This window comes from Pogona vitticeps, chromosome 13 (assembly GCF_051106095.1).
Source record: "Pogona vitticeps strain Pit_001003342236 chromosome 13, PviZW2.1, whole genome shotgun sequence".
NCBI lineage: Eukaryota > Metazoa > Chordata > Lepidosauria > Squamata > Agamidae > Pogona > Pogona vitticeps.
This window is the reverse complement of record NC_135795.1, coordinates 9,402,892-9,420,611: the sequence shown is the minus strand read 5'-3', so window position 1 is coordinate 9,420,611 and position 17,720 is coordinate 9,402,892. Positions and strand designations below refer to the sequence as shown.

General features: G+C 48.3%; 1 protein-coding gene and 1 long non-coding RNA gene across 2 annotated transcripts in view; one reads left to right on the top strand and one right to left on the bottom strand.

Annotated features, from left to right (window-relative positions):
- The window catches only part of PDGFA (platelet derived growth factor subunit A), a 54,367-nt gene extending 53,217 nt beyond the window's left edge, over positions 1–1,150 (bottom strand). Inside the window, exon 1 of the mRNA XM_020813996.3 lies at positions 935–1,150. Coding sequence (XP_020669655.1) covers positions 935–997 — 63 coding nt within the window. The 5' untranslated portion in view covers positions 998–1,150. The remainder of the gene's footprint in view (positions 1–934) is intronic.
- A 5,516-nt stretch (positions 1,151–6,666) lies between these two features.
- LOC144584722 (uncharacterized) lies at positions 6,667–15,923 on the top strand. The gene is made up of 2 exons (XR_013539153.1): positions 6,667–6,837; positions 15,175–15,923. It is a non-coding gene; the product is annotated as an uncharacterized LOC144584722 (long non-coding RNA).
- The last annotated feature ends 1,797 nt before the right edge of the window (positions 15,924–17,720 follow it).

The window sequence follows — 17,720 nt, the reverse complement described above, 5'->3', positions numbered from 1 at the left end:
CATTCCGAAAGTGGCGGCGGATCAAGGGCCTCTCCCTCCGGAACGCCGAAGCACCGATCCGAGCTCAATTAGAAAACCCACTATTTTAATTGCTTCCTTATTCTATTTTAGCAGTTTCGCACTCGTTTCTCATTAACAGGACAGGGCGCGATGAAATCCCTCGGCTTCTCGGCGCTTTCCGCCACCCCAGCCTCCCCCCCCCCCGCTCGCCTTTGCCGGCCGGCCCAACGCAGCCTCGTCACGCGTTCCCACGGCCGGACGTCGACACGCGTGTCCTCACGTTCACACCGGGAGAGAGCAAAAAGAAGGGTGCCGGGAGCAGGCAGCCTGCCCATAGCGAGCCTCACTTAAAAAAAAGAAGACTCAGGCTTGCAGAAGGACTTCACAGGATTTTTTTATCCTCCTGGGAGGAAGGAAAACTAAAGCAACATCGACCCCACTTCGCGATGGATTGATTTATTTATTATTTTGAAGGGGAGGGGGAAATTGCAAGCACATTTTTGCTTGCAATTCTCTGCCTCTTTTCCGCTCGCCCACCCACCCACCCCCAATGCATCTTTTTTTTTCTCCTTCTTCCAGGCTGGGGATTTTGTTAAAAAATCTCGATTTTTCTCGTTAGAGAAGCAGATCGGGATGTTGCCGGGGGAAGGGGTGGAGGAGAGAGAAAATATTGCTCCCCAAAAAAAGAAGGGAAAAAAAAAAGCAAACAGGGGAAAACGAAGGGGGGGGAAGGAATCCCACCTGTCATGTCCAGATGCAAAAAAAATAAAAACTACAGAAATAGTTCAGAGGGGAAAATAAGATGCCCCACTGCCTGATTTCTCTCCCGGATCGGATATTCTCCCTTCTTTTACTACCCCCCCCCCGCTCTCCTGCCAAGCCCCGTTCCGGCAGACACGCGTCCGTCCTTCCCCACGCCAGGCGCCCGCCTTACCTCCGCCGCCACGAAAGCCAAGGAGCAAACGCCTATGAGCCAAAATCCTGCCCAGGTCCTCATCGCGGTCTCGAGCACCCGAGCCTGGCAGACGCTTCGACGACGGGGCCGCGAAGGAGGAGCCCCAGCCCGCCTCCAGGAGCTGGGAGAGGCAGAACCATCCCTCCCGAAGAGGGCCAAGCCGTGCCGCCGCCGCCGGTGCGTCTGGAAAGAAGGGAAGGGGGGGGGTCCGGTATTTTGGGGAAGGGAGGGCGCGATCGCCTGGGATCTGGGCACACTGGGCGCGGCGCTCGGCTCCCAAGATCCGTCCTCCGCAATCTACTCTTTAGCCATGGCCAAGGATCCGGGGAAGGCGATCGGAGCGGGCTTGCTTGGAGACGGAGAGGGCTCTTCTTGGCGCGCCCGGGGGTCCCTGGAGAAGCGCAACCGGGAAAGGAAAAAGGTGGAGAGATCGCCTTGATTTTATTTTTTTTTTCCTCCCCGCTTCCTTCTCCCTCTTTCTCTATTCCAAGGGGGAGGGAAAAAGAAAAGGGGAAAAAAATAATAAGGAGGGAATTAAAAAAAAAGAACAGCGCCAAGAGGGGCGGGGGGGGTGCGCGCAGCTGGCTGCCGGTGCCTCTCCGCCTGCGCGCTGCCTCCGTTGGCGCAGCCCGACTAGCCTAGCCGGTACTTCTGCATATTTGCTTAGATCAGGGCGAAGTGAAACCCAAGGAGGAGAGGCGGCAGCCGCCGCCGCCGCAGCCGCCGCCGCCGCCGCCGAGCAGGCCGCCTCGAAACGCCCATCACCTGTCTGGAGACAGCTCGCCCCCTTCCAGACACGCAGTGACTTACCAGTCCCCTCCTCTCTCTCTCTCTCTCTTTCTAAATACCCACCCACCTACCCTGCCGGGAAAAGCCGAGCCGAGCTGGAGAGGAGATTTTTTTTGGGGGGGGGGGAGGATTTGAAATGAAAAAAACAATAAAATAAAAATTACAAACGCAACTCAAATGAAATCAGTTGCAAAAAAGAAACGCGCGCCCTTCCCAAGGCGCGCGCGCGCACACACACACCCCTCTCTTTGCACGGGGCAGGGGAGCGTTCACACGTATTGCGGGAGGAGGGTGTGCGCTGGGAAATCCGTGCGCCCTAATCGATCTCCCGCCGTGCCGCCTGCTCTCCCCTTTGCAAGAGGGAAAAGGCGCTGTGCTTGGCCACCCTCTCCAATTTTTTTTTTTTACATTTTTGCAGAAAAGCTTCGTTTAAAAAAAAAGGGGGGGGAGAAGGGAAGGAAGCTGACTGATTTTATTGCGTTTTTATTTTCTTTTTAAGGAAGTCGAGCCGCCGCTTGGCAAGACGCCTGTGTGTGTGTGCGCGCGCGCGCGCGTGCCTCGCTAGGTACACGCATCCATGGAATCAGATCGTCTTGAAGCGTTGTGCAGGATTTCAGCCTCTTCTTGCACACACACACACACACACCCAGCACACACACCTTAAGAAAGCAGGCTTCGTGAGCTTGGAGCAGGATTTGGGGGGGGGGTCTGGGGAAGGTATGTGTGTATGTGCGCGTAGGGGAGAAGGGGGTGTCTGGGCAGTGCAAACTCTTCTTGAGGAGTCGGCCGCGATTCGCAGGGGAGGCGCGTCTCGGGAGAGGCAGGGGGTGCGCCCAGGGGTGGGAGCCGGGGGTGCAGGGGGGGTGTGGGTCAGCCCTTGCGTCCCAGCCCGTTAGGCACCTCCTCTCTGCCTTCCTTGCTCAGCGATCCTCTCCTCCCCACACCCAAACCCTACCCCGGGCGCACCCTTGGTCTCCTCCCAGCAGGCGGCCCCAAATGTTTTCAAAACTGATTTTATTTCTTCTCCCTTTTTTTTTTTAAGGCTGGCTTTTTCCTCTGGCAAGAGCAGAGAGGCAAGGCCGGCCTGCTGGGCGTTTCGTACTGCATTGGAGGGGGGTGGGAGAAATAAATTAACAAGCCGACCCGCACCACGCCAAGGTGCGCATACACACGAGACGTGGGCACGCAAGTACGCCGCCCTTCCGGGAGGGGGAAAAAAAACACCGTGCCAAGCTCAGCCAGGAAGGGAGAGAGACAGGAGCTAAAGACCAAGGAGGGGACCCCAATATTCTCAGCTCTCCGGGCCCCCCCCAACTCTCTTGGAAGGCGTGAAACGCGTGTGCGGGATCCTTCTTCTATGCGGCACCGGCCCGGGAGGGGGGAGAGGAGGAGGAGGAGGGAGAGGAGGGATCAACAGCCAGCGAAGCTACTGCGTAGATCTCGCATCCCCCCCCCCTCCGCGCCGTCGTTTAACCTCAAGCAATCCACCTTGTGTAAGATGATGGGGCTCGCCATGATTGCAAAGATCCAGCAGACGTGTTGTCCTTCCCACCCTTCTCAGGAACAGCTGATTTGCACTGTGTGTGTGAGAGAGGGGGGGGGGGAGAGAGAGAGGGAGGGAGGGAGGAACCTGTTATCTGTGTGCTGGTCTTAACCAGAGAGTCGCTGTTCTGCTGTCAAGTCACATCCCACTTAAGGCCACCCAAAAAGGGCTTTCAAAGCGGGTGGGGATGGGCAAGGAGCACTTTTAACAGTGCCAACAGCTGTGCTCCCCAAGGGCAGAGCTGGGATTCGAACCCAGGTCTTCTGAGTCCTAGTTGGTCCCTCCATTCACTAGGCCACACTGGCACTCATTGGTCAGAGAGCAGAAATGTAGATCTGGGATAATCTTAGAACTGGAGAGATGGAAGGGACCCTGTGGATCATCCAGTCCACCCCCCATCAGGGAAGAACAGTGGGGGGAATCAAACTCCCAACCTTTGGCTCTGCAGCCAGAGAGCTAAAGCACGGAGCTGTCCAGCAGGCAGATGTTCCCCGCGTGTCGATATCAGTCATGCTGGATGAAATCTCCCAAAGGTGATACCAAATAAAAAATGCTGGCTATAAGCTTACACTTGGGTAAGGGAAAGTGCATAAGGGATCTGAGCACACAGCCTGATCAACAGTAGGATTTCTGCCTGATCGGAGGACTGCCACAGGATGCTGGTTATTGTTGTTGCAACAGAGTAACAGGATTCTTCCTCCCAAATAATATATACATGTTAATATGTAGCGGTGGCGGTGCTCTAAATGCATTATTAGACCCAACTAGAGTAAACCTAGTCTTTTCAATCTTATATGTGCTTAGTGAATACAGTAAGACTGAATCCTGACTAAATGGGTATAGGATCATGAAAGGTTGCCATGTTGCTTGGCGCTTCTGCTCCAAGATAGCGCAGGAGCCACGGATAGTTCCCCAAGGGAGTGGCAAGCCATCGCCTACATAGATGAAAAAAGGCAAACCATTTTATGTCCCCTAAGGCAGTGGTCCCCAGCCTTGGGCATCCAGATGTTCTTGGACTACAACTCCCATAAGCCTTCACCACCACCCCTGCTGGCCAGGAATTCTGGGATTTGAAGTCTAAGAACATCTGGAGGCCCAAGGTTGGGGACCACTGCCCTAAGATAAAACATGATGCCATCACACCCCAGGCTGAGATTCTTTGGTGGACCTTTAACTATAGATCCTGCAGCTTCAACCTCTAAGAGTTGGGGGATATGCTCTTCCCAAAACTCAAACTTTGCAGCCACCAGCCCGAAACAAAAGTCTTGCAGACTTCTTTTGTATGATATTTTAGCGGTCCAATAAAGGGAGAGTAATTCAAAGGTAGAGTGACATTTGAGGGTTTCCAATCCTAAACCGTGGAAATTCGCTAGAAGGTGGCATTAGTAGAGCTACATCTTAAACATCTCACAGGCCATGGAAACCCTATGAACGTTACCATAAGTCAGATGAAACTCAACAAGCACATAACAGACAGACCTCTTAACACACGGCTGGATAACAATGAAGCACAAGACTGGCGTGGTGATCAAGGATCAGTCAGTTTCTGTTCTGCTGAAGAAGATCAGAAGGACCTCTTGGGTGGGCAGACCTGCCTGCTTCGCCCATCTTTCATGTCTGCGCTTGCAAGAATGCTATGACATTTGGGCACATGTTCTGAAAACAGAATGGCCAGCTGAGTGAAGTGTTTGCGTGCATAACTTGCAGTGGCTAATTGCGGCTAATTGTCATGCCCCAGCTTACTGAGTCATTTTTAGAGGGGGGCGGGGAGAGACCAGTGTAAAGGGGAAATCCAATGCTCCAGCTGTCAATGTTCTTGGGAAGAAGAATGGAGAAGGTATGACAGATGGAAGACCCATAAGTCAAACGGAGAGGCGGAGACTGGAGGTATAAGATTTTAAAAAAACTCCATGTCTTAAGGATCCCAGAGTGATAAGAACATCTGGATGTCAGGGAAGGGTTAGCAGAGAAGAGTGAACAAGTGGGTCTTCCTAGATCAAATCAAGCTTGAATTATCTCCAGAGGCCAAAGTGTTGAAACGGAGGCTGTCCTTTGGGCACATCATAAGAAGATGAGATTCACGGGGGGGGGGGGGGGGAACAATATTGGCAAAGGTGAAAGGCAGCAGGAAAAGAGGAAGGCCAAGCATGAGACGGACTGTCTCCCTAAAGGAAGCCACAGGTTTGAGTCTACAAGAGCTGTGCAGGGCTATTGAGGACAGCTTTGAAGAGCACTTATTCATAGGGTCCCCGTAAGTCCGAGGCAACTTAATCGCACGCATCTCAGCTGCACCACGGTGTGCAAGCAAAGCTACCTTGATGCTTTATCAATTAGCTGCAAGTAGCCCCAAAAATCACACCGACCCTACGCAATCACCAGTAGGTTTCTAGCCAATGTATACTACTTGCCTGCATGCAAAGTTCTACCCGTGTAACAAATAGCAATAAGCTCATTTGGTTACTTAATGAACGTTTCCTCCATAGGGCTGAAACCCAATGGGACACGTTTTCCTCCAACCTATCTATTAGGCTCTGGGGTTTCGAGGACAGGGTGTTCCCCCTTACTCTGAATAGACGTTTTCTGTGTTTGTTGCTACCTTTCCTTGGGTGTCCTGTAGACTTTGGGTTGGGGCATGGCTAGAAAGAGTTCAAAGTCAACACCCCACCCTCTGAGTTACCTATTAAACCCATCTTGTATTGACTCAGCCCCTCCTTGGTTTCTGGGAGCTAAGAACCCAGCCAGAGTTTACTCAACTCAATGGAGGCAAACCTCCCCCCCTTCACTTCTACACCAGCCTGTTAAAGATTAATATTTCAGCATTTTCTCGAGAGCTGTTTTTCATTTCCTTGTCCAGGTGAGACCTGTTACCTGTCCACTCTGCCCCAGACAGAAATGCCAGTTTCCGCAGTACAGATAATTAACCACAGAGGTATATCCCTTCTTTCCTTTGCCAGACAAAAAGAAATACATTTGTTTTATCGTTAGTAAGGCTGTGGGTTTATTTTATTGTCAACAAGGCTGCAAGTGTTAGTTCAATGGGTTTTAACTGATGCAAATCTCAATAAATTGACATGTGGATCAATAGAGTGGTCATTGAAATACATAGGATTTGAGCATCGCGTGCAGTCAAGTTAATTCAGATTTATGGGCACCCTTTCCAGGAGAGAATACTCAGAAGTAGTTTGCCTTGCCTTTCTTCTGGGGGGCGCCCTGGGGACTGCACAGCTTGCCCAAGGCCTCACAGGCTGGCTATACTTCCAGGAGGTGCAGTGGGGAATCCAGGTCCCAAACTCTGGCTCCACTGAGCAATCCAGCCAGCAAAATAACCACGTTCCGTCAAGTCCATTCTGCCTTACGGTGACCCTTCTCACGATTTTCCAGGTACAGATTACTCAGAAGTGGTTTCCCCTTCTCTTCCTCTAAGGGGCGCCCTGGGATTGTGCAGCTGGCCCAAGGCCCCCCAGGCTGGCTGTATTCACAATGGCTGCTCCACCGCCAGATAACCCAAACCACCAAACTATCCAGCCAGCTATGTAGGAATTATTCCAAGGTAAATTTGTATTCCAAGGTAATTTTTTTTAAAATATACACAGCTATTTGGGTGCTTGGAGTTTTGTCTATATATCTATGCTGTATGGAGGCTAGTGATTCTGTTACATCCATCACCTACTTCTAGGGCACTGCGAGATTTGGTGTATCCTTCTCTCCTGTTGCCTTTATTTTGCTTCGCTGATGGCTGCTTACTGTTGTGTAAGAGGAAATGCAAAATGCTTCTTCTATGATGATGCCTAAAGTTTTTTTTTAAAAAAAATACACAAGGCATATTGTCCGCTCAGTTGGAGCTACCCTTTCTATAAATCGTTTTAAAATCAATCTAACTCCGGAGTTCTGGTCCATCGATCTACCCACTACACCACATTGGGCGTCCAGTATATATGTTTAGAGGTCCCCCAAATCCATGTACCTTCCGATGTGTGAAATCATGGACGTGGCTTCCAAACACAGCGCTACAGCGCTGTATATGTGTGAACAACGTTTTGTATTCGTGCCAACAGCGCAGAACGATAAAGAGTTTAATGGTAATGTATACATTGGTGCATATCGATTTCAAGTGTCAGGGCGGGGAAACATTTCTTCCTGTGATCCTGCAGAGCAGTTCAGAAGAAGCTGCATTCTGCAGTTGATATAAATTATGCAACATGAACAGCGCCTCACAGATTTGCTTGCTTGCTTTCAGCATCCTCTGCCATACTATTTTTTTTCTAGTTCCCAAACACCAGCCAAGTCTGAGCAGGTAGGAAATCCTGCTTTTTTATTCCCCATCCCATGAGGTCCAGTTTCTCTACCACCTTGAGGACTAGAAACTTGTTCAAGGGAGGTTTAATGAGCACCAGTAGGGGCCATTGGGTTGAATTTTGGATTGACTACTAAATTGTTTGAGTTTTTATATTACAGACCGGCAGTAAAAGAATATCATCTCAGGCAAAGCAGCAATGCTTTGGATATCATTCTCTACTCCCTAGCATGGGAATGTAAGCCCTTGACTGAAAGAGGGACTTAATTCCATATAAATATGCATAGAAATGTGCTGTTAGTTAAATGTGCACAAGTTATGATAATCAATTAACAGGCCTTAACATTGACTAAAGAGGGTGATGAACGGGACTGCTGATTTAAAACGTGAATTACATTAATGCAAGGACTTAAACCTGGATGGCAAGTGCCAGCTTATTAATATGCAAGGGAGTGAATGCCTTGTTTGAAACAGAGCATGTTGGGACTTACCGTATTTTTCGCACCATAAGACGCACTTTTTTCCCCACAAAACAGGGCGGTGGAAAGTCTGTGCGTCTTATGGAGCGAAGAAAACAGATTATATTTTCCTGTTTTCTTCTCCTAAAAAATTGGTGTGTCTTATGGAAAGGTGCATCTTATGGGGCGAAAAATATGGTATGCATCCAGTCATTGAGAGAAAGGGCAAAGAATATGTGGCCCTCCAGATACTCATAGAATCATAAAATAATGGAGTTGGAAGGGGCCTCTAAGCTTAACCCCATTGAGCTGAACCCCCTGCTCAAGGCAGGAATCCAAAGCAGAGCAGATCTGGCCAATCGTGGTCCAATTTTCCTCGAAGACCTCCGGTTTTCAACAGCTCACTACCTCCTGAAGTCATGGGTTCCATCATCGTACTGCTCTAACAGTTAAGATCTTTTTTTCCTGATCTTTCTGTTAAAGCTGGCTCCCTGTTGCTTAAACCCATGGATGTGTGTATGTTGCTGGAAGGAAGTCCCAGCCTCCACCACCATTAGTTCTACTAGTCTTTGGATGATGGGAATTGCAGTTCAGCAAGATCTAGAGGGCCACTCCTTTCTCTATCCTCCCCCAACACACATAGTATCATCTTAGGCCAAAATCTAGTTTTGCAAGACAGCGTATGTAAATTGGATTCTGGCATGATGTCCTATTGGTGTTTATCTGTTAATCAAAGACAAGTGTATGAAGGATTTTTGTAGGTTGCCATAGCCTGATAGTAAGGAATGGGGAACCTATAGGCCAGCTGAGGTCTTCCAGGCCTCCCCACCTGTCGTGAAGCTGGCCCTGCTCATCATCTCAGCAACCGGAGTCATTTTAAAGCCCACTCTCCCCGAGGGAGGGAGAGGGTTCGTTTTCAGGTGAGGAGGCTCAGAGCTAGGAAGGGAAAAGGCCCACTTTAAGAAAGTGTGGCTGCGACCGACTACATTCACTTTGCCTGCAGCATCATGCTTTTTTCGAATTCTACATTCTAAGAAGAAATAAGTTGGGTTCCCCCCACCACCACCACCAGTGGCATTCAAGACTCCTTGGGAGCAGGCCAGCAGGTTAAATCACAGCAGAGCGCCAGATGTGGAAAAGCAGATGCTCAAAAGCTGAGGAGCCAAAACAACATAGATCTCATTCCCAGCTCAGAATTTTCCATACCCATGCATGGGGCTTCAGACCATTCCCCGAATCCTTTTCGGACCAAAAGCTTAGCCACAGAAGACCGCTTGGAGAGAAGAAAGTCCAAGGATCAAACCGGGGCATCTCTGGATTCCAAAAATTATGGAACTTTTGAGTTGGCAGCCCCTCCAACCATCCTAACATTTTGGAGAGCCAGTGTCAGTCTGTACACACCAAGGATGGGTAGAAAGCACATCTGGGCAATGGCTGATTTCTAGTGCCACGATCCTGTTGCCACGTTCAACGCTCTGCAGGGCAAGGCCACATCCGATTCCCCCCGTTGGCAGCTCCCCTCCCCACTCTGTGGTTCATCCTGTGGCGGGTCACACACCTGACCTTGCAACCAGCATGAGACCAGGTGTGCAAACCTGGCCCAAGGCTACCCGGGCTGGCTTTTCGCTTGGGAGGTGCAGTTTGAACCAAACTGCTAACCTCTGGCTGTGTAGCCAGGTAGCCACGTCACTCAGCCATTCAGCCAGTTCCGGCAACCTCAGTCAGTAGCCACTAAGACGGCCATAACCTCCATGAATTTACCTCTCGTTTAAAGCCATCCACATAGGCAGCCTTCACACCTTGTGGCACGGAGTCCCCCTGATTTACCATGGCTCAAAAAGATACCCTATTTTGCCATGTATAAGAGTATACTTTTATCTAAAAATCTTTAGACTAAAAATTGAGGGTCATCTTATACACGGAAGCAAGCCGAGGAGAGAACAAAAACAAGTGGAGGGGAAAGCAGGGATCAAAGCGATCCTGTTGGGTTTTGATCCCTGCTTTCTCCTCCACTTGCTAAGCCCCACTTAGATTTCTTAATTTTGGGCTAGAAAAGTGGGGGTGTCTTATACATGGAGGAAAATATGGTACTTCTTTTTATCTGTACCTATGTGGATTAGATCTCTCCCTCTCCATTCAGACCCTCAAGATTCTAGCGTCTCTGGGATTCACAATCTCCATACGATGCTGAATTTGGGGGCCTCCTTTCTTATCAGCGCTGGCTGGATAGCTCAGTGAGTTAGGCATTTGGCTACAGAACCAGAGGTGGGGAGTTCAATTCCCTACTAGGTATCTCAGAAGAGCCAGCCTGTGAAGCCTTGGGCCAATTGCACAAGTCCCACTCTGCACCCCAGCCGAGGGCATAACATAACATAAAATCAGTTTGTATGCGATTGAAGGCTGGCTGCCCTTTTTAAGGCGGGCATCTCTTCCTGGGCTTCCTATCTCCGAAGACCACTTGTGTTTTGTTGGGGGGCTTGCAAAGTGGCCTATTAAAAGGCGCTTCCTTCTTGTGTTTGTGTGTTTTAATTGAGTTGGCAGAGAGGGAGGGCAGGGAAGAACATGCTCAGTCCAGCCGCTACCTGTGGGACCAAACCCCCCACTCCGGTAGAAGCTTCCCTCCCAACGAGAGAGAAAGAAGGAAAACACAAAGCCGAAGAAAAGCCGGAGAGGAAAGCTTGGGGCTGTGCGTTTTTTACAGCCAATTGTCTCATCCACGGGGTTGTGTTATTTTAGTTAATCCACTTAAACGCTCACAGGGCCTTGTCAAACTCACCGCAGAACACCTTGTTCCCTCAATTAGAGTTAAGAGAAAGGAAATGAAAGTCGTTGTTTTTTTAAAAAATACTTTGTTTTCAGCCGAAGGATATGGATGAGGTTCATAACTGTTGTGGTTCATCTTTACACTGAAAGGTGCAGAGGCTTCTGTCTGCCTGGCCTCACAGTTTCTTAGGCCTAGCAGGATTGCCCCTTGAGAGGTTCTTTCACATTGGTTGCACAACAGCCCTTTCGGGTGGGACAGTGGGGTGATTTTCATAGTATTGAGGCTGGGGTGGGAGACTGAGAACAGACTGGCAAAGGAGACTGGGTGCATCCGGGGCAGAAGATGGATCCGCACCGTTGTTGGAAGGGGTGCTTACTCAGGAGCCTCAGTGAACATCCCGGGGCTTATTTACCAGGGACCATGCATGGGGGTTGTGGAGGAAATCCAAGCAAAAGGATCATCTGTCCTCAAGACGAGAAGTCCCTTTCCGCCCACCTGTCCCTCTATGGTGCAGGGCAGTGTGGTGCAATCATCGCCATCTTAGAACTGCAGTGCTAGAAGGGACCCTCTAGATCATCAAGACTAGACCCTGTCAAGAGGGAGGCACCCACTAGGGAAATGAACTCCCAACCTTAAACCACTGAGCTATCCAGCAGTTCTAATAATAATCATAGAGCTGGAAGGGACCCTACAGATCATCAAGTCCACCCTCTGTCAAGGAGGCACAGAGGGGAATCTTAACTCCCACAGAGTGTCAGATTTGGACTCAGGAGGCCTGGGTTCAAATCCCCGTCCAGCCATGGAAACTCACCAGGGGTTGATGGCAATGATAAACCTCTACTTCAATGTCTCATGTACACTGAATGAGTGGAGTACAGTGGGGAGAGCGCACTGGTGTTGGGGAAGAGTGAATATTCTCTCTCTCTCTCTCTCTCTCACACACACACACACACACACACACACACACACACACACAGGTATCCACATACACATTCACAGACACACAGACCCCAAAGCAGACCAGCAGCAAACAAACATTCACACCTACGAAGATCTCTGGATGGAGTGGTTCCAGGACGGATCACAATTTTTTTAAAAAAAATATGTGGGTTAAAGTCACTTCTGGGGCCCCTCCAGGATTAGGACCCTAAAGCTTAAGCATTAGTTTCAAAGTTGGTTTGTTCCTGCCCTTGGTTCTGCCCGCCCTAGACTTCTGGGTCTTTCCATCAACACAGCCAACCACTGTGGGCGCTGGCCATTATCTCCAGGAAGAAAAAGTGTGTTGAAAATGTAATACGCCATTCAAAAACTAAAGGTGAACAGGGTTGTGCAGGCTACTTTTTAAAATGTAACCATATCATTCAGCAGTAAATTCTGCAAAATGCTTAAGAACCGAGTATGTGTGCTTTTTGATGGATAGGGCAAGAAGGGTCTCCCGTCAACGAAAAGCTGTTTTTTAAAAATTTAAATTCATTTTCTTCTTACACAGGGAATGGGGGATGTGAGGTTTTGTGATAAGGCTCAAATAAGTTGGATTTTTCCATCTGGCCGACAGTATATTAACACACGGAGGGACTCACGCCAGGCAGACGGACAGTTATCATCTTTCTCACCCACCACCTGGGTGATACAGATGACATCACGCACAAAGATGAATCATAAAGATGTCTGGCCTTCCATAATCGTGCTCAGAGGTTAAAAAGTCTAAAGCCGTCGCCCGGCTCCTTATGATTAGGGTTGCCATAGTAGTAACAACAACAGCCACTCCTTCCGATGAAGGCTTGAAAGTTGTCATAACAGGAGCCTCATGGAACAATGATTCGTTCCCCCCACATTAGTTCATTGGCAGAGGCTTATCTGGAAACACTATTAGCTGGAAATATAACAAGGAGGAGGACGTTGTTGATAGGGGGTTTCTGTTTTGGAGGAGGTGGAAAAGTTGGAACCCACATTACCAGCAATTTTAACTGCTTAATTTAAAAATATATATTAATAATATGGAAGATGCTGGACCCTTGTTCCATCATGGCTGGATTTGTGGGGGCAGAAATCCAGGGAGAAGGAGTGGATGGGGCCTCACGTGCAGTTGGATGAACCATTTGGAGATGGGTGAAGCCTTGGGAGATGTCGGAGACATAAACGTAGTGGTAGCTTTACATACCAACTGCAGATCATGGCGTTCGGTTTTAATGGGTTTGCAAGTCGTTAAGGACAAACAAATAACAATTTCCTGTTTTACAGAATTTACCTTTTTAAAATAAGGCTACGTTGGCTCCTCAGTGTAACTTCAGCATGTCTTAATATGTGGTACCCAGTGCTGTGTAGCTGTTCCGACTTGTCACATACTTTGGTGCACGGAAACCAGGAATTTTTCCACCTTTCAGATTTTTCAGCTTGAAGGACCTGTTCTTTTGTAGGTAATGTTTGGGAAGAGGGAGAGGGTGAAGAGGGAAGACCCAAATCAAAAATGGTCAAAGTAACATCCAGCCCATTCACATAAACCCAATCCATCATCACATAATCCAGAGTTAAGAACTTCAGATGCATGAAGGACGGAGCTTGAAGTGTTATGGGGAGAGGAGTGGGTCCCTCAGGTAACATATGTAGGATGCATGGATGCAACTTGAGAAGGAGATGTAAGCAAGCTTTCCTATCTTTGCTGTTTGCATTGTGTTGCTTCAGAGGGATGGCCACCATAGCATAGCTTCAGTCCTTCTGAAGATGATAAAGTCTGCAGGAAACCAACCACCGTAAAATCACACCTGATTTGGCAACCGTATCAAGGACAGGAGATGGAAGAGGAAGGCAGAGAAGTGTCTCTTGCACTGCAAGCAAACTTCTCAGATCAATGCCAAGGATGAGGACGTTCAGAAGCCCTGTGGCCAATCTGGAGCCTATTCTGTGGTTGGGAACATTTGCTCTCCTGTATGGTCAACACCACATCTGCCTGCCATAGGGAAATATTTGGTATGGGTGAAATTCGGCATTTTCACCAGGAACATAAGAAGCTATTCTGTTCTACTCAAACCCAAGGAGTCATCCAACTCACTGCTGCATATTTCAGTGGGTAATTGATCTCCAGAAGATCCTGGGAGGTTGGATGGGGGACCATCTTCGTGCAAAGCATGGCTTCCTCCCCAGGTCAATTGCTTTTCCCTTCAATATTCTTTCCCCTTTTTAGCAGATACACAGGAGGTGGCAGTTCCATAACCCTTAATGTACTGCGACTTGCTCACCTATAGAAAAGTCTGAAGGACAGGCAGAGTGTGCTTCTCTGTCAGCCCTCGCAACCATGACAGGTGACAATGGTTGCAAACCAAATCTGGTGGACTGTGCTTTGTCCACTCTGGTATAAAACATGCTGGGAGACCCAAGGTTGCCTCTGTATGCTCTGGACTTCAACTCCCCTCAGACTCTGCCCACAGACCCAACGGTTAGGAATGCTAGAAGTTGTAGTCCAAAACATGAGGGGGTAGGTGTCAATTGAGGGAAAGCTGCTGTAGGCCATTTGCCATGGAGGTAAAAGAATGCTGGAGGCCTTGAGAGATCATACCCTCAAACCTGACCTTAAAAGCCTAAAATTTACTCAAAATCTTAAAACAACCTGGGCCAGAATCCTGTTGGGAAAAAATTGTTTAAGCCGTCTGCACAATTCCAAGCAATGTCCTTTGTGTTACCAACCCCAGCCAGAGCGTTGCTGGTTGGCAGCCATATTGGAGACCATATTTACTGGTTGTCGGCCATATTGGAGACCATATTGACTGGTTGGCAGCCATATTGGAGACCATATTGACTGGTTGGCGGCCATATTGGAGACCATATTGACTGGTTGGCGGCCATATTGGAGACTCAGTGAGACGACACAAACCCCTTTCACAATTACAACTGCCTGCACTTTTCTTTTCCCAGCTCCACAGGATTCCGGCCATAGGTATGGACTATCTCAGAAACCGCCCATCTTGTTGTAAACCTGTCCAGTGACTACATTCTGCAAAAGAAGACTTTCTGAAAATATGAACGCTTGCCAAGAACTGCCAGAGGATGTTCCTCAACCGAGGAATGTTTCCACCTCAAGAGCTACAACTTTCTCCACATTAAAAAAGAGAGAGTTAAACACACATCTTTGACCTTGACCTTATTTTTTAAAAATTCGAAGTCATTTATACAGAATATTTTTTAAAAATATTTTCACAAGGCTGTCATTTTCATAGTTTCCTTGCATTTCCTCTATGCCAGCTTGGTTCCTCTGGCAGAGAAATGGTGTAAAAACAGTAATGAAAACCTAATGTGGAGAATCAAGCTTCTGCGAGGCTTTTACCAGGTTCTCAAAGTTGTTCCTTAAATGTAGGTTTTCCTCTTGTTGCCTCATAGGACTGTATTGTCATGAGTGCAGCTGAAGACCTGGAACCAGAAGGGTAAACTGAGGCTGAGGAGAGTGCTGAGCGATCAGAAACACCTGAATCGCCTCCAGATTCACCTTCCCCAGCAGACAAGCTTTGGGCCAGACTTATGGCAAAAAGGTCAGAGGATCACTGGAAGGCTGTCCACAGAAATATCTGTTCAACTAGCCCTGAGTATTGAAAGGATGGAAAGGTTTCCAGCAGCTCAAGGAGCTGTTTTGCTATAAAAACAGCTCCTAGTCAGCTAAGAATTCTGTGGAAGCAACAAGTCAAAACCCCTGGCTTGCATCCATGCTCCTACAACCTTGAACCATGTTCCTGACTCTGGACTCTGACCTTGGACTACGTTCTGCAAGTTGGTTTGGTAATTGGATATCGGCTTTGCATTCTTGGTATTCCTGACCTTGGACTGGTTTATCGGACTTCGGCTGTTGTAACCCCTGGGAACGTGACATGTATCCCATAATATGGCAGTTTTTAATAGGGCCAGCTCTACCAGTAGACAGGGTGAGGAGGGAGCCGTCCCAACTAACAAATACTGAGGGGTGTTAAACCGATAGAACTGTATATAGTCTGTATGCTCTGCCCTATAATCTCCATATTACTCTGCTGTCCTCAGCTGCACCCGTGGGTGAAATTAATTGCAAAATTCTGATAAATGTTCTTAGTTTTTTGCTTTGATTTAAAAAAAATACAGAACTGGCCTGTGGGTCAAGACACCATCTTACCCTTTTCCTCGTGTGGAAGAACAGCTGGGGTTGGCAAAATGTTTCAGGTCTGAATGCGCCTTTTTAAATTAGCTATATTGGTTTATTGACACATTTTCCCCCCCCCTCCAAAAAAAAGGTTCAACAAACAGGTTCAAGAGAAACTGGAACCCCTCGTGATCCCATCTCTTTCGGGAACTCCCTGGGCCGTTGCCACAGTTCAGTAAAGTACTTGATGTGCTTTCCTCTCATTTCTTTTGCTGAAAGAAAGACTCAAAGTGGGGTGGGTTCCCCCCCTCTTTCTTTCTCCTTTTCCAAGTGTTGCGAGACAAGGAATTTCCCCCCTTTTTCGCCAATTCCACATACTTTTTGTCATAGGAGACGATGAGGAGTGAAGGCTTTTGCAGAGGCTGAGAAGTGGGGGAACCGCCAGGGTATATTTTTTGGTCTGAAATCAAGCAAACAGAAAAGCAATTGAAAAAGGCCAGGAGGAAGGGGTGGGGGGGGAGAGAGAAAGACCAAAGCCAGCTGTCCAGATCTGGTTGGACCAGAGGTCATGAAAGGTCCTCTTATGAGCAATGGCTAGTCGAGAAAGAGCCATCTATCTTGAACTGAATACTAAAAAATACATTAATTAAAGGCGTCAGCAACATTTCGGTAGAGATTTGTGTCTTCCAACAGTCTCTGCTTTGGGGCAAGTAATTCCTCTGTCCTTTTTTTTCATCTCGTACAGTTAAATCATCCCACCTCCCCTTGTCTCCCTGCTTTGGAAAAGAATAACAGAAAATGTTTACCCACGGTTAATGTCGAGCTCCAGTGGGTTGGCAGGCTGGGGCTCATCCAGAGCATGGACAAGCTACTTTGTTTTTGGATCGCACTTCACAGAATCTCAAGGCCAGGTGGGTAAACTGTAGTTTTAACCACTAGAATTCACACACATGCTAAGCAAGCTACACCTTGATCATTACCATCACCGACACCTAACAACAACAACAACAACAACATGCCATGAAGTTGATTCTGACTTATGGTGAGTGACTGTTTTCAAGGTTTTCGAGATAGAGAGTAATCAGAAGTGATTTACCCTTCCCTTCCTCTAGGGGGCAACCATGGGACCGTGCAGCTGGCCCAAGGCCACCCAGGCTGGCTCTTCTTGCAGGAGGAACAGCGGAGAATTGAACTCCTGACCTCTGGCTTCCCAGTCAGGTATGCATAGGGTTGCCAGATGTCAGGCAAAAGGAGGACATGTCCTCCTTTTTAGCCTAATGTCCTCCATCAGGCAGGCAAAGATAAAATGTCAGGCTTTTGTATATTTTATGTTATAATTTTGGATGGGAGGGGGAGAGATGGAAGGGCCCCCTTCCCCCTGGCTTCCCCCACCCCCACCTGCCTGCCCACTCCCGGTATTTTGAAAAAAAAGCCTCCATTGAATTTATTTTAATTTTTTAACATGACTGTTTCTTGGTCGGTTCACTAAAAGACATTTATTGGCAGCTATTGTAATAAAATTGCATAGATTGTGGGTTTAATCTGGAACGATTCAAATGAAACATTCAATATGGCCTCCTTTGTCCTCCTTTTTGTTTTTCTATGTCCTCCTTTTAGTACCCGTGTATCTGGCAACCCTAGGTATGCAACTCACTGAGCTATCCATCCAACTTTGTTGCTGAGGAAAGTTTTTTGAAGGAGAGCCACCCCTTAAATAGGCCTTCCCTCCAGGTTTCCAGGTGAGCCTCATGAGTGGCCCAGCAGCTGCTACACAGGCCAGGGCCTGATCCTGCACACACCTGGCCCTTCCTGGGTCAGGCTG